Consider the following 24,272-nt stretch of genomic DNA (forward strand, 5'->3'; position numbering starts at 1 on the left):
ACTAAAAAAACGTGAAGTGACGACCCCCCCCCCCGCCAAAAAAAGAATTGTTTTAGCTTTAGATTAGCATTGGAAAGACATACATATACGACAAGTTTTTTCACTTTTTTCCTAGAGTACAATTTAAAAAAACAACTTTTAAATACTGTAAATATGTATTTTAGTAAATCTTTGTTAAGCACTTGAAATGTAATAAGTATGATCAGTTTTAAACATATTACTGTCCTGCTGAATTATTTTTGAACAAAAATAAAGCAGAAAAATGCAAGGCTTTATTAAAGGCGTCATTGAGTGAGTCCACTCAAATCCGCTCAAGCTGCTCACTTACACATAGTGAGTTACCACAATAAATGTTTAAGAGTTAAACCATGATTCACACGCCTTGAAAGTTTCGGCTTCCAAACTTCTCTGGCAAGATCAAACCCAAACGTCTATCAGTCATCGTTGACTTTAATAAGCAACTCCAGTGCACTGCCCGACCAACAAAGAGCAGGGAGAGTGAGACTGCACGATTGCCTCGGGACAGCTCATCTGTATTTCTTTATTTGTTGATTGAAAAAAAAATCTGCAATGGACTGAGGACGTGAAGTTTGAAGCACAAAGTAGCGAGGGATCACTGTAGTAACTCTTTCGCTGCTATTAATAGCAGTTAGACATCCAATCCATTTTAACTGGGTTAGGCTGGCATCACTAGATTGGATGTGGCAGCCAATGAGTTAGTCAATTCATTAAATCAAACTATCTATGAAGCACTAGCAATGGAGCGCAAAAACACGCTCACCCTCCATCTTCTGAGAATTTATGTGCGAAAGAAATAATGTCAGAAGCACGGCCGCTCCCATCGCACACCACCACCGGAATGGGAGGCTCGTCTCGCAGACTCTCCAGTGCGATGGAAATAACATTCGGACCTCCTTCCACTATTAGACACACCAGTGGAACTCCCTGGCCCAGACCTGTGAACAACACAAAATGCATTTTTATTCTTGAATTTTCCAAAGCTCAGACCAGGATGTTAATGTGAGGACACAGATAATGCCAGAAGGTGAGCTCAAGCGAAGTCTGTGGTGACAGCTGAGCATCCCTTTGCTGTCCCTGCCTTATCCAAGCACCAGGCATAGGATGACAAAGGGAAGCCCATGGGTCACATGGGAAGCTCTCCGTCCATGAGTCATGAAAGACGACGTGCCCATTAGATTCCCTCCGACGTGTCTGCTGTCACTTACGGGTGTTGATCTTCTGCAGCGAGATGTGCTTCTCCAGCAGGCGCCGCAGTTTGACCTCAGAGCCGTACTTGCCGCAAGTGCCATTGTCGGTCAGGATAAAGTGCGAGTGGCTGTTGTTGAGTACCGCTAATTTGCTCAGTGGGTTGGCCATGGTCTGGTATGGTCTGGTCACCTGAATGGAGAAGCTCTCATCAACTTTCATTGAAGCCTTTCTTTGTTTCAAACATTTGGACATTGGATGCTCACATCTTTCCCGATGAGGTCCTCTTTGTTCTCCAGGATGCCCCAAGGGGCGATTCCTATTGCGCACACTTTCCCTCGTGATTTGGAGGAATGATCCTTCAAGGCATCTCCCACATGACGGATCACGCCTAAGAAAACAAAATCATGAAAAAATAAAAATATGGACTGAGAACTAAATTTGGCTGACAGTGTGACACTAGTGTCAACGGTGTTGTGTCTCTTCTCTTCAGGTCAAATATCATGACACGAATGTAAACAAAAATATCACAAAAAGTATGTACCGTAATTTTTGCACGCCTGACTATAAGCCGCCAACCACAAAATTTGACACGAAAACGGCATTTGTTCATAGATAAACCGCATTGGACTATAAGCCGTAGCTATCCTCACTGTATTATGGGATATTTACACCAAAAGATATTAATCGGTAACACGTTATTTAACAGCGGCATCATACGACTGTCATAAGACCAAATGAACCACCATGAAGCTTTATTCCAGTTGGCTGCAAAGCTTCATTTGGCCATCACTGCTCCCTTGGGAGAGACAGTCAACCTCTGCTGCCACCTGTTGTCAACACTGTTGTTGTCTAACATGCCTCCTAGCATGCATCGCAGCACTACAGATGTACTGTAAATAACAATCAAAACTAATGTTCTGTGCCAATTATTTCTTCAGTTACTGTTCCAGTTGTTTCATTAATTGCTAGTTATGGTATTTGGTAACACTTTATTTGACAGTGGCGCTACAAGACTGTCATTAGACAATCATAATTATGACATGACTCTGTCATGAGCGTTAATGACTGCTTATAACAGATTTCATTTAGTGTTATCCTGCAAATTATCTCACTTTTGAATGGATACAAGAGATCCGAGCTCGACATAAATGGAGTTAGTGACTCTTAATGACATCTGTCGTAAGCATTCAGTAATGCCCATGATAGTGTCATGTCATAATTACGATTGTCTTTGACAGTCTTATGACGCTGCTGTAAAACAAAGTGTTACCTATTAACCCAAATAAATTAAGAAATAAGCCACACTTGACTATAAGCCACAGGATTCAAAATTAGGGGAAAAAGTTGTGGCTTATAGTCCGAAAATTACGGTACAAACTGTATATAAAATAAAAATCTTGTCACATTTAGTCGAACCAATTAAGCTATCAATTCTGTTATACAACAACAGGTTGCAACACAAATTAACTGTCACTGTCTAATAAAGGAGCATATACTAGCATCAATAGCTCAACAAAGATCCATTTTTGATCCATTTTTTTGTCTCTAACAAATTAAAATTCTGGACCAATTAAATAACTAATGCATTTCCAGGGAGCTCCTCAGTAAAGGTGGTCTCGAAATGGATTGATGGGATATGGAGTGATAAGTGCATCACACAGCTCGTCATTCATAATGAATTATGCCCTCCAAATAGCTCTTAATTATATTGTTTAAACCTGTCACAAAGGGTCAGTCACCTCCCCTCCCAGCCAGAAAATTGCAGAAGCAGCATTATGTAATAACAGTTGAGTGCAGGGCTAATCTTCTAATTTCACTAATAGTTATTTAAGTGAATAGTAAAGGAATTATTCTGGGTCGTACTCACCTGTGTTGACGCCACCCGTGAAGATCCATGCACCAGTGGTGACGGCGGCTTTAATCAGGCCTTTGCCAAAAACTTGCTTGAGTTTGGGCTGAAGGTCAAAGTTCTGGAGGCCTCCGTGCACAGAGATGAGTAAAGTGGGCAGCTCCAGCTGCCAGTCCTTCACCATCAGATGCAGCAGGTTGTCCGGTTTGGTGTCGTAGGAGACTCGGATGTACTAGCGTGGAGAAGAAGGGAACCGGTATTTGTGAATTCGTGGCGTTGGTTCATTTGACTCTACAGACTATTACCAGAGGTGGCTAGTAACGTGTTACATGTACTCCGTTACATTTACTTGAGGCAATTTTTGAGAAAAATATACTTCTAATAGTACTTTTACTAAGCCATACCAGTAGATTTGTGAAAAAAAAAAAAACGATACTCTTACTCTGCTACCTTGGGCTACACAAGAGTCTTTAGATTTTTCCTCTGTATTGTACATATTAGATATATATATATCTTTGACACCAATTGACACCAATCAGATCCAAGTTTGCCATTCTATGATCACGCAAACCTGTTCAATCATGCATGTTTAACCCCTTCAGGCACGTAAAATTGATTTTTACTGTACTCAAATACCAGAACAAAGTGCAATTTTTGGTCGGGGATATTTCAAGCTTTTATTGGTTATTTTTAATGTTGAAGTTACATTGTTTTTAACGAGAAATGAGCACTTACATTTGCTTTTTTGAAGTTGCGTTTTGTCCCAGTCATTTTTAAAGAGCCAAAAATAGCAAAGAGGGCGTGCTAAACATCATGATTTGATTTCGATAAGTAAAGTTCCGTCCAATAATCTCCCAGAAGTGGCAATAGCAACTAAATTCAGTGTATTTATTGACTTAGCGACACGAACGCGTCATGTACTTCAGCAGCATGCTCAGGTCTGAAGGGGTTAAAGCACCGTAACAAATGAAATATATGACATAGAATGCTGCCCTCAACATGAATCGAAAGTGCAGATTTAAAACTCTCTCCCAGTTTTTATTTGGCTCCAATTGACCACAGAAAACCGGAGATATGATCCTTTTAATTTCATAAGAAACTACACTATTCACGATTCAAATTGGGAACTATTTTCTCCACTAGAGGGCAGGGCACTCATGCTCTTTGGATGACTAATGCTTCATTACTGTTTTTTTCCCCGTCTCATTAATGATTTTTTATTTTTTTATTTGGCTTATGTGGTTATGTAATGGGGTTATTCTACAGTATCATTATAACAACAGCTCATATAGATAAGTTTGTGCTGAGAGAAAAAAATGCCATTGTTAAAAAAAAAAAAAAATGAAACAGTTACTCATTACTTGAGTATTCTTTTCACTGGATACTTTTTTACTTGTACTTGAGTACATTTTTTGGATGACTGCTTTTACTCTTACTTGAGTAATATTATTTTGAAGTAAAGGTACTCTTACTTGAGTAAAATTTTTGGCTACTTTACCCATCTCGACTATTACTCTCACCATGGCCTTGTTGATGAACCCGCCACCCTGGAACTCGATCACGCCGAAAGAGTCCGTCGGGTAGGTCCTGGTGTGCTTGATCACGCTCCATTTGTCCTTGAGGGTGTCGATCTGCACAAGCTGGTGGGCCTCTTCTAGAGAGTTGGCGCCGGGTGGGATGGCCACATGTTGCGTTGTCAGCTGACCACATGAACACCTAAACAGATGCATGCGCCGTAAACATTGCAATTTATTCCAAATAGGCCCCATCATTCTAAGTTAAAATGGTGGAGATCGATTTGGTAATTCTAATCTGAACAAAGAATTCTATAACTGAAAATTGTCTTGTTTGTGTGCGTTCTCAGTTCCTTATTTTCATTCAGCACCTGATTGAGCCGGATGGGCGGAGCCATGCGACACACCTGTGACATATTAGGAATGCTCAATATTTAAGGACTGTGCGTCATCTTGAGATCTCTTGCTTGGTTACGGTTGTATTATTTGTTATCACATTGTTGCTGTGCTGGTATTTTTGTTGGACTTTGCTATTATTTGTTTTGGCCTTTTCTGGCCATTGTTGCCATCCCCATGGTTCTCTCGCCGACTCGGTTTGTGCCATTTTTGTTTGTATTTTTCTCGCGTGTTCTGACATGCTCCCTTAGTTCTCGTTTTGTAATAATAAATACTACAAACTTCTGCGACTGTGTTTTGATCCATATCTAATGGCTTACCGTGTCATAATTTTTTTTTTTTAACTCACACTGTCCTGTCAAACCCCAGTCTTACCTGTCCTATTAGTTAGCTTGTATATTCCTTACATGATGTCCCCTCAGTAATTTAAGATATGACTACTTTGTCATTCTACTGTAGTCTTTTAGCATAATTTTTTTTCTGTATATGTGTTTATTTCAGTCTGTCCCCTTGAACAGTAAAACTGAGCATTAGAAGGCATTCAGACCTACAATTCTTCATGTCCAAGCACCTGAACAGGACAGGTTAAAAATAAAATAACTATAGAATTTACAGCCTAATTTAATTTACTAAATATTGTGATAACATTTTTTAAAAATGTTTTTATAGTTGTTAACTCATTGGCTGACATTCAAATGGATTTGACGTCTATTGCTGTCAATATCAATGATTTAAAATTAAATAGTATACAAGACAGTGTTTTAAAACAGCAGTCTATTCATTCATTTATCTCATGAACCTCTTTTCCTAACAAGGGCCATGTGGAATAGTATATTTACAACTGTGTTTCATATTACACATAAACATTGCCCATACATATTCAGGAGATTTCTATTACCTGGTTGTGTCCTTAGTGGGAAAGATGTGTATACATTCTCTTTTCAGAAACGTCCTTTCAATCCAGACTCGCTGTGCCTGAGAAGATAAAAGAAAGACAAAGCTTCCGCGTCACTCTTTGTCACAGTCGAAGCAGCCACCGAGATGCATCGCACAAAAAGCAGTCGGCCACACACTGCTTCCCGTCTTATGCGTTTCCAACTCGGAGAAGAAAATAACTTGAGCTGAGCGCAAAATTTCGGCGCTATTGTCAAGCGTGAATGACTAATTAAAAGTAGAACGATGGCAGGCAGCTCGGCTTTCCAGGAAAGCCTTGGCACTGGAAGTGAAAACAGTGGAAAAACAGGAACATTCATTAATGTCTTCATTAGCTTTAACACATTTCCTACAATGAATTGTATCCCCCTCCTCTTTTCCACTTGAAAATCATTTGAGTGTGACTAGACGACAAAACTAATGGATTTGTAATGATGCCTTGTGATTTGGAATCACGATTGCTGTTGTGTTTTGATTCCAGAAAAAGGCCGTAGGCAAAGAATGTAGACTGTTAAATTGATCGTTTCATAGCTACTAGGATTTTTCCATCATTTATTGACAAAAAGTTTTTTGTTTTTTTTTTAAAAGAGACCAGTATTTTAAAAAGCAATGATAATAAATTAAATGTGATTACAATTGCTATGTATATTTAGTAAGAAAAATACAATTGCTCTCTATGTAAACGTTGTTTTATTTTTATTTATTTTTAAATTCCAAATAATAATTTTAAGTAGATGGGGAAAATACTTAAAATTAAACAAAGCAATAATTTGGAACATTATAGTTTTGTTTTGTTTTTCATCTCTAAGTTAGAATGACTCAATAAACCTGTGTGACCAATTAATTTACTGTAAAAAAACAAAAAAAAAAAAAACTTTTTTTTTTTTTTTAAATTCCAATAATTTGGAGCAGAATATTATTTTTTTCTCTAAGTGAGCATTCACTAAAAAAAAACCTGTTGCTCAGCAGTCAGCCACAAATAAACTCACTTTCTACTTTTGCCAAGAGGTCACATCCACTTAATAAAAACATTGACATCAAATCAAAGTTTCAAAGATTTATAGTAATTCCACTTACATAAAAACTTTGGTTCCGAGCATTTGGTCGCCTCTCTGAGAAGCTGAGGTGAAAAGTGAGCTGGAGCTGGAGAGTTGTTGCTGCTGCTACTGCTGCTGCAGTCCTACTGAATCCCACAGGACATGACACTTGTTCACTTTATGAGGGCCAGCTAATATGATGAGCATGTGAGCGGGCTCTTTGTTCGGCCCAGTCTCATGACTCCAGTTCAAGGTAATCCTTTTGGGAGTCCCATGACCCCCTTCCCCATGCCCACGGGGTATTTTCACTGGCCGCTTGAACAAGGCACAATAAATCTACTTTGATAAGGGGCCCCTAATCTCCCAATTTGTTCAAACTCCTTTTCTTGGTGTTGCCCTCGCAGCAGTGTGGAAGAAGTTACTTGTTTGTGCGCCACGGCGAGTTGATGCACCCACACTTTTCATTTTGAAAACAAGCACCTTCCCCCTGCCCCCATTTCCAAATACTTTTGATTTCAACCCAAATTTGCATAATTGGGAGAATTGGATGCTGGCATTCTTTCGGAGGGCGCCTTGTTAAGACATGACTGCTCTCCAGCTGGGGGTAAGGTCAGTCAATACTAATTGCAGTTAATCTCTATTTCCACAGTTTTCTGTTAGAGAAAAAGATAACATAAAACAGACGCCACGATATCCTAAAAATGTCAGTCATATTTTGCACTATATGAGCTTGTTTGTACAAGGGCAGCGTGTTGTTGTTATTAGAGGATAACAAAAGTTTGTCAATATGATTTACTTGTCACCTATGGACTGAAAATTAATACTTTTAAGTTATTAAAGGCTTTGTGTTTTCTTAAATAAGCAAATGAAGCCATTAGCTGAGTTGGAAGTTAACAAGCTTCCTTATGTGAAATGCTTGTACCAACGCTCCTTTTATGGCCGACCACTTTGAGTCAGTGAGGGGAAAAAAAGAAGTCGCGGGGTCTCGAAAAGCCAAGTGAAATGTCCCTAATGAGACACTTTTTGGTGAAGCACTGGGGGACGTTGTTAATTATAGAAGAGGAAAACAAAACCCATTTTCAGAAGGTTTTGGCTGACATGAGGCAGTTGTTTCAGCGTACCTAAACATATTAAGCACAGCGATGAAAAACCAAAGCAGCTGCCTTGCTAGAGCTGCCTGCGAGCGCTTAACGAAAACCCTTGAAGATTTGGATATAGTGGCGGATCACACTGTGTCACACGGGGCAAATTAACAAGAATTAAGACAAGCCTCGGCACAATAAACAACATTCATTCCAAACATGCGGCCGTTAGGAAACAGCCGACACAACAAGATAATGGACCATTGTGAGTGGATTGAAAATCGACTAGTTTTTGGAGTCTTTAATTCATTCCCTCCCGTTGACAGCGAAAAACATCAAATCCATTTTAACTAGAGATGTCCCGATCGATCGGGTCCGGTCACGTCATTTTCAAAGTATCGGAATCGGCAAAAAAATATCGGACATGCCTTTCTTTTAGTATATATATATTTTTTAATTAAATCGTTTTCTAATTGTATTTAACGTTACAGACATAATATGTTACACTCATCCAGAGTCTTTAGATTAGGCTTAAGGTAGGGTTATCAAATTTATCCCGTTAACGGCGGTAATGAATTTTTCAAAAAATTTATCACATTAAAATATTTAACACAATTAACGCATGCACTGCACGACCCACTCACGCATTGTCGCATTCAATCTGTAATGGCGCAGTTTTACCTGTATATAGAGCTAAAAGGCAGCATTAAATGAGTAGAGTGAATTTTGGCAGCCTTTGGAGCCTTTTTTTAATTGGCTAATGCCTTACAATCCCTCTCCCTACGATTAGAAATGTCGTGGGAAGCAATGTGGGGAAGAAAGGTAGTAATTCATCTTTTTCTTAACACCCTATATTAGTTCCCAACGCAGAGAAGATATATCAATTGGTACCACTACGCACAGTCATGGTTGCACTTCCCATCATGCATTTGGGCAGTTAAATGGCTACAGTATCATTTACTGAAAGCTCAACAAATACACTAGATGGCAATATTTAGTCACAATATACAAAGTCACATTTATCCTTTAAGAATTACAAGTCTTTCTATCCGTGGATCCCTCTCACAGAAAGAATGTTAATAATGTAAATGCCATCTTGAGGATTTATTGTCATAATAAACAAATACAGTACTCATGTACTGTATGTTGAATGTATATATTCGTCCGAGTTTTATTCATTTTTTTCTTAATGCACTGCCAAAATGTATATGATTGGGAAAAATTATCGGGAATGATTGGAATTGAATCGGGAGCAAAAAAAAAGCAATCGGATCGGGAAATATCGGGATCGGCAGATACTCAAACTAAAACGATCGAGATCGGATCGGGAGCAAAAAAACATGATCGGAACAACCCTAATTTTAACATTGAAGCGCTACTAGCCCCTCACAGTTCTAAAGGATTAGACGTCTATCTCCGTCAATGGCAGCCAAAGTTAATTCATGAAAAACATTAAAGCTGTTAGAACAGTAGGAAGGTTGTTGACCTGTTTCCTTAGTTTAAACATTCTAAGTGGTAATGTGCCAAAGTTAATGTGTGATCAATGTACAAGTAAAAACAGTGGCTGCCATTAAGCTAACAGGCTAGGTATTTGTGCTTCTTTATTACAGTAAATGGCAATGCCAATTTAAGGTAAACTTTAAAACTGCAAACACAGAGAAAATGACAAATAGTGCCTTAAAATACAAAACAAACAGCATCCCTTGGTTTTAAAAAATCTGTTAGCTTAACGTTAAGATGCCATTGTCGCGCTAGCAAACAAAAAATAATATTGAGTCGCGTTTTAAAACTCTCAGAGCAATGAATATTGACGCATATAAACCTTTCAGGACCAGTCATAAAACAAAAATATAACACTCACAGACTGTATATGCTCTTATTTAGGGCTGCAGCTATCGATTATTTTAGTAGTCGATTAATCGTTTAACTAGGGTTGTCACCTTTCAGAAATAAGAAATACGGGACGCCCCCCTCGCGCCCAAAGCTGTACAGGCGGAGAAAAAAAAAGGGACATCCCCAAAACTCCTAAAATGCATAGAAATATCTCTCTTCGTTTATATTCCTAATTAGTACAATATGGAACGCAAAATTTAATTCCCAATTTCGGATCGTTCCTTATTTTAAGGGACAGGTGGCAACCCTACGATTAACTAGTTAGTACGAATAATCGAGTAATCGGATAAGGAACATAAAAGATGAAAATATCTGAGCTGAGCCTTAAACGATTCAACAAAAATAAATAAGTGAGGATCTATGTACAACAAAAGAACAATTGCCTAACTTACATAGCAAAAGTCCGCTAGCTTAAATGCTATAAAATTCTAACGTTTTTTTTTTTATTTTAAACAATGCTCTTTACAAATGGTTCAAACACATATTCCCGCCCCCCCCAAAAAAAAAAAAAACGGCTAAATATAGCCTACCTATAAACTAAATTACGAATGCATTAAAAAACATTAGCTCAAACAAAAACAAATGTTGGTCATAACAGGGAGCAGCTGGATTCAGCCATGCCAAATGAGTTATGTCATATTCACTGCCACCACTAGAGGGAAGTTTTAACCAAATTAATACAATTAATGCAAACACTTTCAAAACAAATCATTACAACGCCACTTTACGCAAATACTCAAAGCAGCAAAATTAATTTCGAAACATTCTTCTAATCGAATTATTTGATTTAATCGATTAATCGTTGCAGCACTACTCTTATTACACTGCAAAATGACCCCAAAACACTAGTATCATTTTCACTAATTGGCTGAGTTAAAAAAAAGATTGATGAAAGGAATTCATACAATATTTGACAATGACAGATATCTAATTAATCCACAGTCAAATGGGATTAGACATTTTATGACCTGTTAATGGTGGTCAATGAGTTATGACTTTTTTTTCATGGAAAAAAAAAAAAAAAAAGATTCATACATTGAGAAATACATTTTGCGACGTACTAAATTGCAATAACTTTGAAATGGCACTGTCCTCATGCAATATTCTATGATGACCTCCTTTGTGTGCTACGGTCACATGGGCCAGGTCTCCTGACCCGCAGATTAGCGAGAAAGGAGATCACAGCCAATTTTTTCCACTGCAGTAACAATTCCGGGTAACAAATTATAGAAAAACTTTAAAAACTACACTTTTGTGAAAGTGAAATTTTCTGCTCAGTTCAAGCTATTGCAAGAGAAACGCCACAAGTTAAAATTGACCATAGACGGTTTGGGGGTCCAGTGTGGAATGTGTTGTCACCCCGGTTGAAGATAAAAGCCACTAATTGATTGGCATGAATTGAGTTTGACGCAGCGTGAAAGGAAGGAAGCCCACGTGGAATTCTTTACTGTTTAAGGAATATTTCAGAGCCACGGTGAATCCCATGAGGGCCGAATAGAAAGCAGCCTTTCACCGGCTTGCGCTTGACTTAAGGGGGGAGGAGACATTTGCAACATGAGCATCACATCACACCCACGAGATAGGAGTTGAATCTCGTGGTAGAAAGATTTAAATTAACTGTGAAACTGGCTGTTTTCACTCAGTGTAAATGCACTCGATTGTCATCCTGGGTTTGAAAATCCAGTTAGCCATCACATGAGAGCAACATGTCACTGATTAGCCTCGCTAGAGGACGCAGTCATAAGACATGTTTTAAAGTGGCGACTCCCCGTTCGCCCCCGAGGAATGTCGCACCCAGGACAGGCCGCGGGAAAATACACATCAGCAAAAATTTAAGTCTTGTTTCGTACCACGTTACAAGATGGAGATCTATTGTAAATGATATAACGCTTGAAGTAATTTGTTACAAGATTAAGAGTGAGCTCCAGCTTTAATAGTTTTATTACTTATTTGTTACATATAAATAGCATAGGTAATGAATTCAATTTGTTTATGTCTTGTTGTGACAGCTAGGTCAGCGCTTTAATAGGGCAAGGGACTATATTTGGTAATATAGAAGAAAGTACCATTTTAATATTATTAATCATTATTATACAATGCTGGCCAAGAGTATTGGCACCCCTGCAAGTCTGTTAGACAATACTCAATTTCTCCCAGAAAATGATTGCAATTACAAATGCTTTGGTAGTAATATCTTCATTTATTTTGCTTGCAATGAAAAAACACAAAACAGAATGAAAAAATAAAAAATAAATCATGATAATTTTACACAAAACTCCAAAAATGGGCCGGACAAAAGTATTGGCACCCTCAGCCTAATACTTGGTAGCACAACCTTAAGACGAAATAACTGCGAACAACCGCTTCCGGTATCCATCAATGAGTTTCTTACAATGCTCTGCTGGAATTCTTCTTCTTAGGTCAACTGCTCCATGGGTCTCTGAGATTTGAAGGGTGCCTTCTCCAAACTGCCATTTTTAGATCTCTCCACAGGTGTTCTATGGGATTCAGGTCTGGAGTCATTGCTGGCCACTTTAGAAGTCTCCAGTGCTTTCTCTCAGATCATTTTCTAGTGCTTTTTGAAGTGTGTTTTGGGCCATTGTCCAGTTGGAAGACTCATGACCTCTGAGGGAGACCCAGCTTTTTCACACTGGGCCCTACATTATGCTGCAAAATTTGTTGGTAGTCTTCAGAATTCATAATGTCATGCACACGGTCAAGCAGTCCATTGCCAGAGGCAGCAAAACAACCCCAAAACATCAGGGAGCCTCCGCCATGTTTGACTGTGAGGACTGTGTTATTTTCTTTGAAGGCCTCGTTTTTTTGTTTTTTTTTCCTTTAATCTCTATGTTGATGCCTTTTCCCCAAAAGCTCTACTTTTGTCTCATCTGAACAGAGAACAGTCTTCCAAAATGTTTTTGGCTTTCTAAGGTAAGTTTTGGCAAACTCCAGCCTGGCTTTTTTAAGTCTCTGGGTCAGAAGTGGGGTCTTCCTAGGTGTCCTACCATAGAGTCCCTTTTCATTCAAACGCCGACGGATAGTACGGATTGACACTGTTGTACCCTTGGACTGCAGGCAGCTTGAACTTGTTTGGATGTTAGTCGAGGTTCTTTATCCACCATCCGCACAATCTTTCATTCAAATCTCTTGCTAATTTTTCTTTTCCGTCCACATCTAGGGAGGTTAGCCACAGTGCCATGGGCTTTATACTTATTGATGACACTGCACACGGTAGACACAGGAACATTCAGGTCTTTGGAGATGGACTTGTAGCCTTGAGATTGCCCATGCTTCCAAACAATTTTGCTTCTCAAGTCCTCAGACAGTTCTTTGGTCTTCTTTCTTTTCTCCATGCTCAATATGGTACACACAAGGACACAGGACAGAGGTTGAGTGAAATTTAATCCATTTTAACTGGCTGTAAGTGTGATTTAGTTATTGCCACCACATGTTATGTACCACAGGTAAGTAACAGGTGCTGTTAATTACACAAATTCGTGAAGCATCACATGATTTTTCAAAGGGTCAATACTTTTGTCGCGCCCATTTTTGGAGTTTTGTGTAAAACGATAATGATTTTTTCCCCCCATTCTCTTTTGTGTTTTTTCTTTTCAAGCAAAATAAATGAAGATATTACTACCAAATCATTTGTAATTGCAATCATTTTCTGTGAGAAAATGAGCATTGTATGACAGAATTGCAGGGCTGCCAATACTTTTGGCAAGCAGTGTATGTACATTTAAAACATTTTAACCATCAATTATTATTGCACATTTAATTTTTTTTTCATATTATTTTTTTCATAAATGGATATATTTATAAATGAATAAAATGCTAATACAAACAATATAAAAACATCAAAATGGATTAAAAACAGAAATAAAATCAGGTAATGTAAAGTTTCTTTTTTTAAATTAATAATATTCAAATGAGCACCCTGTAAAGGGTTAAAATGGTGCATAGTTTGACCTTGTAAAATGGTGCCTTGTTCAAAATTTTTTTTTTTTTTTTTAAGATAACAATTTAGGTAAACTGGATACACAAAATCACAGGTTTTAAATTTGAGGCCCATAAACAAGAATACGAGTTCCATGTAATTTAACTAAATAGCTGCCATGATAGACGTCCAATCCATTTTGACTGGGAGGGTGGCAATGATCATTCGCCACCATACCTCCCAGTCAAAATAGATTGGACATCTATTTTCATCAGTAGGAGTTAGTGGGTTAATGCAAAATATGAAACTGAGCTGGTAATGTACATCATGTTACATATATATATATATATATATATATATATATATATATATATATATATATATATATATATATATATATATATATATATATATATTTTTTTTTTACTTTATTCAAGTACAAAGAAGAAAATGTTCCTCTATTTGAAACCTGTATTCACAGCTAACACGGTTTGAACTCTGGCCTAAAGCACCAGCGCTCTGCTGACTTGAGCCTGACGCATTCATGTGATATCATCAATACAATGGGCAAATTGAGAAACCTTTAATCAGTGGATTGTTACAGTAAAATATGGAATGGGAACTGAACTCATTTCCAAGAGCTTATAGCCTATTGGTGCTCCAACTTGGGGCTATGGATGATATTAGTCAATTTGTTTTGCAACAGTTGAGCCTTAAAGCTCAAAAAGATCAGCGGGGCCAGCTTATGCTCTGACTAACGTGGTTTTATGAAAAAAAATCATGTTTGCTTGGATACGATCACGTCGTTCTGAACGTGTTTGAGAGTGAAATACAATCTAATGTTTAGTTTTGAGTATTAATTCAATAACTACAGTCTAATCATTACTGACGCTGGATTTGGGTTACAGCAAATTGATCATATTTTCGTACATAAGGGAACTTTATGTCCCTGTGGAACAATGAAAAAAATGGTGCGACGCATGGGTCAGTTGATTTTATATTTAGCTACATATCCGATTTCAATTTAAAATGATGTACTAATTAGATAGAGCTACAACATTGCTGATTACTTTATAGGACAAAAGCATACTGGTTATAAAATCACTTGTACATTTTCAATATGTCTTTAAAATTCATATATGGACAAAAAAACACATGCCGTCATCGCATCGTCAACAAATGAAAAATTATATTTTTTGCCTTTGGTGGATGTGGGATGTTACATACCCAAATATCCATCCAATATCGAAAACATGAAACTTCATGACATAGGCTGGCAATACAAATGATGAAATGCAATGACTCAAATGATATTTATAGTGGGGAGAACAAGTATTTGATACACTCACAATGGGAAAACCCATTGCCAGTGTATCAAATACTTGTTCTCCCCACTGTATCTTAATTAATGAGTTAAAGTGCCCATGACACCAAAAAGCATGTTTATTTCATACTTTCCGCGGTATTTTATGCTCCTGAATGAAACAGACCGCTTGGATGTGTGTGGAAGCGATCGTTATATTTATTCAGTTTTTTGAATCCCGCGCTACGAAAATGACAGACTTCCGGCTGTGATCTCGGATTTAGGAAGAAGGCGGATGTGACGTGTACGGTAGAAGACCTCTTCGCTAGCTACCCGTGCTGTTGTGTGAGAAGGACTGCGGATTCGTCTAATTTAGCAGAGTATTTCCTTTATTTTTCGCACCATGCCGAAACGATGCGTTGCAGGCTTTTGTTCCAACGTCACGGGGAGTGATGTGAGCCTTTTTCGGTTCCCAAGAGATCCCGTTCGCCGGGAAGCATGGGTAAAGCAAGTACAACGAACGAGGGACAATTGGTCACCATCCAAATCCTCAGCGTTGTGTTCGGATCATTTTACTGAAGACTGTTTCGACCCTGTTCCTCTGCGGAAAGTTGAGATGGGACTTTCAGTGCAACATGCCAGAACCCTACTTGACACAGCTGTGCCAACAATTTTCCCCCGTCCTCAACATGGAGCTAGCGGCAGTGGGCAAAGCGCTCACAAATCTCTGAAGAGGAAGTCCGCTGCCATTGATAAGCGGACGAAAAAGGCTGCAGTTGAAGTAAGTAAGCGTTGTGTTTTATATAATGTAAAATACTGTAAACCCATTTCAGTGTGCTGCCAATAAATTAGCTTTAATTAAAAACCATCAAACAAAAAAATCACATTTGTTGCTGCTGTAATTATTTGCTGAATTATTCGCGCTTTACTATCAAACAATTCGTCTTGTTGACCTCAGAGGCTAGTGGTTATGGTACCTCATTTCATGCTTTAAATGATTTCTCTCATCACGTTTTGTGAATTTTGCGGGCTGCTAGCGCTAGCTAGCGCTAGCTGCGGGCTACTAGCGCTAGCTGCGGGCTACTAGCGCTAGCTAGCGCTAGCTAGCGCTAGCAGCCCGTCTCCTACAATTGTAATCGCGCGGCGTTTATTCGAGTGATTGAATTGTGTCCTTTTCTTTTCAGTCGATGATACAAGAATACCAGGCCCATTCAAAGACACAGTGCGAAAGTGTTAATCCAGACGCGGATAATCCTGAGTTGGAAGAATTTGCCGCTGGGCCAGCTCCTAAATCGGTACGTGTAATGTGTTTTACAAAATGTTATAAAACATTTCCACTCAAAATATGACTTTTGACACCTGGTGTATGTGTCATAATAACATTCCCTAAACCTTTCTGTCTTTGGTTTTGGGGAAAATTCTTATTTTGCCATCTAGTTATCAAAATATGATTACATAGTCAATACATTTGAGGCTAATGAATAACTATAAACTTGATGTTGTCTGTGTACCCATAGGTCGACGAGTCCTGTCAGGTTTGTCTTTTGCCACCAAGTCAGACTGTTGCTGTTAGTGCTGCTTTGCAACCTCAAAGACGACATAAAGGTAATTCGAAGTACATTTTCAGTTGCTTCTAATTTAAGGAATTACCTATCGTTGCTATTAACAAACTTTCAAAACATCCATTTGACTTGTGTTTATTGAATTAATATAATACAGATTAAAGATACATTTAAAAAAAAAAATATATATATATATATATATATATATATATATATAAAATACCGAGTAAGGGCAAAGTGTTTACTATCATTATAATGTTTAAATGATTAACCTATAATAGGTTGGAACTTATCCAGTGTAAGTTTTTCATTGTCATAGCTGCCTTCCAAAATACATCACAGGCCAAATGTTTGGACACACCGTCTCTCATTAGTGCGTTTTCTTTATTTTTGTCACTATTTACATTGTAAATTCTCACTAAAGGTAATAAAACTATGTGCAATTATGTACTCAGCCAAAAAATGTGAAATATAACTAAAACATATAATATTCTAGTATCTTCAAAGTAGCCACCCTTTTCTCTGATTATTTTATTTTATTTTTTGTAATATAAAATAAAAAATAATAATATAATTTTCAAGTCTGATTGTTTTCTAATTCATTTGTTTGACAGGCTTACATAAAATCTAAACTCTACTGCGGTTAAAATGAAAATTTTTATTGGGTTTCTCACACAATCATCAACATGTTATAGCAATAGGGGGAAGAAGATTGTGATCTATTGTGTGTATCTTTCAGGTGTCCAGACAACATCCGGGCCCCTCATGATGACTGTGGGTACCCAAACCTGCGTTGTTCACTCAGAGCTGAATGTTACCATCGACAGCTGGGACTCGGATGAAGAAATGTTGGTGTGCGAGGCTGATTCTGAGTATGACCTACCCACCGCACCTTCTGACTGCGAGTCCAGCGAGTCCGATTGTCCTGATATGGCTGCGGCCGACCCTGCGCCAGTTCCCAGCCGGGTATATCTAATCTACTGGGTCGCCCTCATTCAGCTCATTAGCCAGTGGGTCAGTTGTCCTGCGTGTGCCTGCAAGAAGGTCAACTGGGTCCCTTCTGAGGTCGGTACCATGTTGGTGCTGGCCTTGAAGTGTGCTGAGCCTGGATGTGGTCACACCGGAACATGGAACTCCCAACCATATGTCGGCAGAATTGCTGCTGGAAACATATTTCTTTCTGCAGCCATTTTATTTGCTGGTGCAACTGTGGGCAAAGTTCTGCGTGTGTTATCTCACATGGGTGTAGCTGTTTACTCCACTCGGTCGTACTTTCGCCATCAAGAACGCTACCTTCACCAAGCCATCAAAAGCGTGTGGCGAGAGCGGCAAATCTGGCTGTTGAGCCATCTACAAGCTGAGGGAGAGGAAATTGTTTGTGGTGGCGACGGACGAGCTGACTCACCCGGTCACAGTGCAAAATACGGGACTTACACGATGATGGAACTGCGGAAGCTAACCATCTTGGATGTGCAGATTGTGCAGGTAAATTAAACTTGTGAACAAAAGATGTTCGATATAAGCCTAATTCTTTATATATCATACTGTATGTTGCTTTGTTTTTTCCCAAATCTCAGAGTAACGAGGTAGGAGGTAGCTACCACATGGAGCCCGAAGGACTGGTTCGGTCACTGCGTGTGCTCGAGGAGTTTGTGCGTGTGGGAACTCTGGTGACAGATCGACATGTGACTGTCAACAAGCTCGTCCGAGAACAGTTCCCACACATTGAGCATCTTTTTGACATCTGGCATATTGGCAAAGGTAATAAGATTCATTATCACAGCTTTATTTATAGCATATTTTACACACCTACATAATTGTCTTTCCAAGGTTTGAAGAAAAAGTTGCAGAACCTCTCTAAGCTGCGTGGATGTGAAGCCCTAAAACCCTGGATTGGCAGTATCATCAACCATTTATATTGGTCCGTGGCGTCAACGCGACCTGGGGACCCCAGACTCATCCTCGACAAGTGGGAGTCAGTACTGAGCCATGTTCAGAATGATCACTCGGGCTTCAAAGGCAGTTTCCCCAGGTGCAGCCATGGTCCTTTGGAAGGTCGGGAACGGAAAAAGCCTTGGCTCACGCCTCGTAAGTTTGCATTCCATTACAATAAGCACACTTATACTATTTCGCAAAATGCTTCTCTGTTCAAGTACAAATTTGATTCTGTCTGGTATTTTGCAGACACCAAGTTGACCAATGAGCTGGAGAAGCTGATCTGTGGCTCCAAACTGTTGGCTGACATTCGCCGGCTGTCTCCAGTCTACCAGACTTCCCACCTGGAAGCCTTCCACAGTCTGGTGAACCATTTTACACCCAAAATGTTCGCCTTTTCTTACGAGGGGATGCTCAGCAGGTATTATTGTAACAATTTTCTGCTGATTTATCCAGTATATTATCTCATGTCTTTGTTTTTTGTTGTCCCAATCACAATCTGATCGATTAAGACATTTTCAATATGAATATTAATATGGAAATACTATTCCATCCATGTTTTTTTTTTTTTTTTTTTTAAGGACGATTGTGGCTGCTCTTCACTTCAATGAAAACGCCCATCGAGCCCACAGCTTAACCCGAGACGGAGTGGGGATTTATAGCATCCACTTTCCAAAATCAAAACAAGGCGGCCATGTTGTGCGCAAAGTTTTGGAGAACCCTACATTTGGTAAGTACGCATTACTAATCCTGTCAATTGAACTCATTGTTGTAAATTATTGGGTGTCATCGTAATGTACAAACCTTTGGACACTTTATTACTGGATACAGTGTCAAGTGTGTTTTTAGAATCTGTCCCATTTTTGCTTGATATTTGCAAGATAAATGGAATGGATTTCATGTGGAATTATCTCTGTGCATTTGTCAGTACCATTTGCTTCCCTTGTTATCAGAGTATGTTAGCGAGCTGATGTCGGCGGTGGAGAGGCTTGTGCAGGACGCGAGTGATGTAGAGCCGGATGAATTGGAGGCGATACCGGCTGTGCCCGAGGCCGGGAGGTTATCCCTCAGCAGCAGCTTTCAGCGACCTGACAAAGAACAGGCGGTCCGGGATCATGTCACACGTTTTAATGTGCCATGATTGAACCTTTAATTTTGTATAATTGTGTTCCCCAGTTCTTTCGTTGTCATCTTTTGAAAATGTGAGCTAGTTTTTTGAATTTATAAGGTATTATTGGTTCGAGCCCTGTGTAAATATGTTGGTATATATAAAATATAATGGCACACTTAAATTCCGGTGAATAAAACCATTTTGTGTATTTTTCCAAATCATTGTCTTGAGCTTGATACAGTAGCAATTGTTTTTTACTTGTATCAGCATGTCAGAAATAAGTATCTTATAACGTCCTTGCATTTGTCATATTTCCATATTCCATTCAGTACAATACTTTGTCATGGAAATATAATTTTTGTATTGCACTTAGCAAATATGTAATAAGACTAACCACTGAGGCTTGCAAAAATATTGAAGTAGAGATATTCTTTTAAAAATCACATCAGGATGACTGTATAATGAAACGATTACAATATTTTATTCAACTTGGAGTTTTAGGGAGGATTACAAGGTTGGTATCCAACAAACTCCGGTGATGGGAAGCTTGTCCTGATCTGCGCGACCACACAGGCTGGTAGAGGAACCCTGATCCTCCGCCCCAGGAACTCGTACACCCAGCGCACAAACTGGCGATACGCCGTGTAACGTTTCCAGCTGAAAGCACAATAGGATGGGGTCATTCATTTCCTTTTCCATTTGAAAACCAACACAGTAATGCAAACCGTTATTTTACATTGTAATTTGTGAGACAATGCTAACTAGCCTAAGTCACTGCCGATCACAAAAAAGGTTGGTTTATGAAATTCTGATCAGTGCATATATATGACACATACTTGTTTCCTGACTGGTCCTCATAATTTTGCCTGTAGGCATAATAGGCTGTCTGAAGGACGTCTACGTTCAGGCACACGGGCTGAAATCCAGGGTGCTGGGTAATACATTGGACCCCAGCCCCCTCCATCTTCTCCCTGACTCGCTCCTGTTCACCACAGCAAACACACTCATCTACTGTGGGCATCACTGCACAGCATTCACATGAACACCTTCAGAAAAATAAATGAAATTTTAAATCTAAATGCAGAACATGGATTGTAGTGAAAGACTCCTTGCAAGAAAAATGTATTTTCTCAGGTCTCCACAAATTAAAACTAATAACAATGAAAATGTCACTATAAAAAAATGAAGAGATACAGTAGGGAGAACAAGTATTTGAGACACTGCCAATGGGTTTTCCTATTAGCAGTGTCTCAAATACTTGTTCTCCCCACTGTGTATGTGAATAAAACAGAATATACCAAAACCGATTTAATTTTCAGCCACTCACCATGCAGTGTTGCCCAGTCTGCTGTGGTCATCCTGGGAGTTTGGCTCAGTCTCGTCTGTGTCGCTGCTTTCTGATTCCATATCTTTTTCCTCCAAATATGGCTCAAACCTATATGGCTGTATGGCACATACTTCCTCTGGATCGCCAATTATGTTTGAAAATTCCAAACTTGAACCAGAATCGCTGGAAAATGTTTCCTCCTCCATTGGGCTCAATGCTAAAGCTGCCTGAAATCGTTCTACCGCTGACGTCATCAGCAAGATGGCGGCGCCAGCGGGCTTTAACAGGAGGAGGGGCCTAACAGCACATTAAAAGTCTAATTTCTCGTTATCTGTGCTTTGCAAATTTGCTGTATATAGTCGAATCGTCTCAAAATATGATTCTAATTCACACAATAATGCTATTTAAGACTTTTTTTCTCGTGTCATATGCTCTTTAATGTTTAAATGACTATCTCTTAGCAGGAAAGAAAGTGGCAAAACATAAGAAATTGCATTATGTGATGTCAGAAATTGCAGAAAAATGGCATTTCCATTTTTATTTTACATATAAAAAAATTCTCATACTATTTGTCAAGACACGTTTATAAATGTATAGATAAATTATAATTCTATTCATATTTTGATAGAAGTCTCGAAAATGGCGCACAGTGTTGCATTAACACCCAGGTGATTTAATAAAATCAAAATAATCAAAACCAAATCTGATTGCTCGCATTTTCATTAGTCAATTCTATGTCAATTGTAGAGCACACACAAAAAACAGAAACAAAAAAATCAGTGGGAAGTACTAAGTGCTGTATTACACACGAAACAACAAATGCCATCATAAAATTGCAATGTTAATGGTGAAATAAAAAATAAAAAGAATTACTTTTTATCAATTCATTCATTTTCCGAGCCGCTTACCCTCACAAAGGTCACAGGGGTGCTGGAGCCAATCCCAGCTAACTATGAGCAGGAGGCGGGGTACACCCTGAATCAGTTTATTATTTTTTTAGTTCTTTTAAAATATACCATCATTTTCTGACTAGAAGGCGCACCTGACTATAAGCCTCACCCACCAAATTTGTCATGAAAATGGCATTAGTTCATAGAGAAACCGCAGTGGACTATAAACCGCAGCTGTCCTTACTGTATTATGGGATATTAACACCAAAAGATATTAACTAGCAATACTTTATTTGACAGCGGCATCATACGACTGTCATGAGACCTAATGAACCACCATGAGACTTTGTACCAATTGGCTACAAAGCTTCATTGCTTGAAGAAGCTTCATTTGGCCATTATTGCTCCTTTGGGAAAGAGGCCAACCTCTGCTGCCACCTGCTGTCAACACTGTTGTTGTCTAACATGCCTCCGAGTATGCATTGCAGCACTCCAGATGTTAATAACAATCAAAATTCATGTTCTATGCTAATTATTTTTTCTGCTATTGTTCCAGTTATTTCATTAATTGGTAGTTATGGTATTTAATAACACTTTATTTGACAATTGCACCACAAGACTGTCATTAGACAATCATAATTATGACATGGCACTGTCATGAGCATTAATAAATGCCGATTACAGATGTCATTTAGTGTTAGCCGGAAAATTTTTTAACTTTTGAATGGATGAAAAGATCTGCGTTGGACATAAATGGAGTTAGTGACAAAGTTTGCTGGAGAACACCTAATGACATCAGTCAGAAGCATTCAGTAATGCCAATGACAGTGTCATGTCATAATTATGATGTTCTTATAACAGTCTTACGACGCCACTGTCAAATAAGGTGTTACCTATTAACCCAAATAAATCAACAAATAAGCCGCATTGGACTACACTCACTGGCCACTTTATTAGGTACACCTGTCCAACTGCTCGTTAACACTTAATTCCTAATCAGCCAATCACATGGCGGCAACTCAGTGCATTTAGGCATGAAGACATGGTTTAAGACAATCTCCTGCAGTTCAAACCGAGCATCAGTATGGGGACTTTGAATGTGCCCTGGTTGTTGGTGCCAGAAGGGCTGGTCTGAGTATTTCAGAAACTGCTGATCTATTGGGACTTTCACGCACAACCATCTCTTTAGGGTTTACAGAGAATGGTCCGAAAAAGAAAAAATATCCATTGAGCGGCAGTTCTGTGGGCGGAAATGCCTTGTTGATGCCAGAGGTCAGAGGAGAATGGCCAGACTGGTTCGAGCTGATAGAAAGGCAACAGTGACTCAAATAACCACCCGTTACAACCAAGGTAGGCAGAGGAGCATCTCTGAACGCACAGTACGTCGAACTTTGAGGCAGATGGGCAACAGCAGCAGAAGACCACGCCGGGTGCCACTCCTTTCAGCTAAGAACAGGAAACTGAGGCTACAATTTGCACAAGCTCATCGAAATTGGACAATAGAAGATTGGAAAAACGTTGCCTGGTCTGATGAATCTTGATTTCTGCTGCGACATTCGGATGGTAGGGTCAGAATTTGGCATCAACAACATGAAAGCATGGATCCATCCTGCCATGCATCAACGGTTCAGGCTGGTGGTGGTGGTGTAATGGTGTGGGGAATATTTTCTTGGCACTCTTTGGGCCCCTTGGTACCAATTGAGCATCGTTGGAACGCCACAGCCTACCTGAGTATTGTTGCTGACCATGTCCATCCCTTTATGACCACAATGTACCCAACTTCTGATGGCTACTTTCAGCAGGATAATGCACCATGTATGTCATAAAGCTGGAATCATCTCAGACTGGTTTCTTGAACATGACAATGAGTTCACTGTACTCAAATGGCCTCAACCGTCACCAGATCTCAATCCAATAGAGCATCTTTGGGATGTGGTGGAACAGGAGATTCGCATCATGGATGTGCAGCCGACAAATATGCACCAACTGTGTGATGCCATCATGTCAATATGGACCAAACTCTCTGGGGAATGTTTCCAGCACCTTGTTGAATCTATGCCATGAAGAATTGAGGTAGTTCTGAAGGCAAAAGGGGGTCCGACCCGTTACTAGCATGATGTACCTAATAAAGTGGCCGGTGAGTGTATATCTATATACTGGACTGTCTCAGGAAATTAGAATACACAATATTCTAATTTTTTGAGACAGTCCTGTGTATATATACAGGACTGTCTCAGGAAATTAGAATACACAATATTCTAATTTCCTGAGACAGTCAGGAAATTAGAATATTG

The 24,272-nt window shown here is 39.1% G+C and overlaps 3 protein-coding genes across 6 annotated transcripts in view; 1 reads left to right on the forward strand and 2 right to left on the reverse strand.

Moving 5' to 3' along the window:
- LOC130916776 (transient receptor potential cation channel subfamily M member 1) overlaps positions 1-24,272 on the reverse strand; it is an 87,259-nt gene that overhangs the window by 31,412 nt on the left and 31,575 nt on the right. For all 3 annotated transcript variants that reach the window (XM_057837743.1, XM_057837744.1, XM_057837742.1), the window contains 6 exons: positions 5,867-5,943; positions 4,579-4,774; positions 3,077-3,290; positions 1,473-1,597; positions 1,227-1,398; positions 782-956 (listed from right to left, as the gene is read on the reverse strand). In XM_057837743.1, coding sequence (XP_057693726.1) covers positions 782-956; positions 1,227-1,398; positions 1,473-1,597; positions 3,077-3,290; positions 4,579-4,774; positions 5,867-5,943 — 959 coding nt within the window. The remainder of the gene's footprint in view (positions 1-781; positions 957-1,226; positions 1,399-1,472; positions 1,598-3,076; positions 3,291-4,578; positions 4,775-5,866; positions 5,944-24,272) is intronic.
- On the forward strand, positions 15,277-19,979 carry LOC130916777 (uncharacterized). Its single transcript, XM_057837745.1, has 9 exons — positions 15,277-15,934; positions 16,338-16,448; positions 16,671-16,758; positions 17,455-18,200; positions 18,293-18,476; positions 18,546-18,803; positions 18,900-19,071; positions 19,232-19,380; positions 19,604-19,979. Exons 1-9 carry the CDS (start codon positions 15,557-15,559, stop codon positions 19,789-19,791), a joined length of 2,274 nt encoding a protein of 757 aa, XP_057693728.1. The 5' UTR covers positions 15,277-15,556; the 3' UTR covers positions 19,792-19,979.
- Positions 16,942-24,103, reverse strand: LOC130916779 (uncharacterized). 2 transcript variants are annotated; one of them, XR_009063339.1, is made up of 3 exons: positions 21,089-24,103; positions 20,598-20,743; positions 16,942-20,418 (listed from the first exon to the last, which is right to left on the reverse strand). XR_009063339.1 is itself a non-coding variant. In XM_057837747.1 (3 exons), exons 1-3 carry the CDS (start codon positions 21,340-21,342, stop codon positions 20,259-20,261), a joined length of 624 nt encoding a protein of 207 aa, XP_057693730.1. In that variant the 5' UTR covers positions 21,343-24,102; the 3' UTR covers positions 16,942-20,258. The 2 variants fall into 2 exon arrangements, 1 of the variants encoding a protein (XP_057693730.1); XM_057837747.1 differs by having other exon boundaries at positions 20,598-20,807; positions 21,089-24,102.

Source organism: Corythoichthys intestinalis, chromosome 5 (assembly GCF_030265065.1).
Source record: "Corythoichthys intestinalis isolate RoL2023-P3 chromosome 5, ASM3026506v1, whole genome shotgun sequence".
Classification (NCBI taxonomy): Eukaryota; Metazoa; Chordata; class Actinopteri; order Syngnathiformes; family Syngnathidae; genus Corythoichthys; species Corythoichthys intestinalis.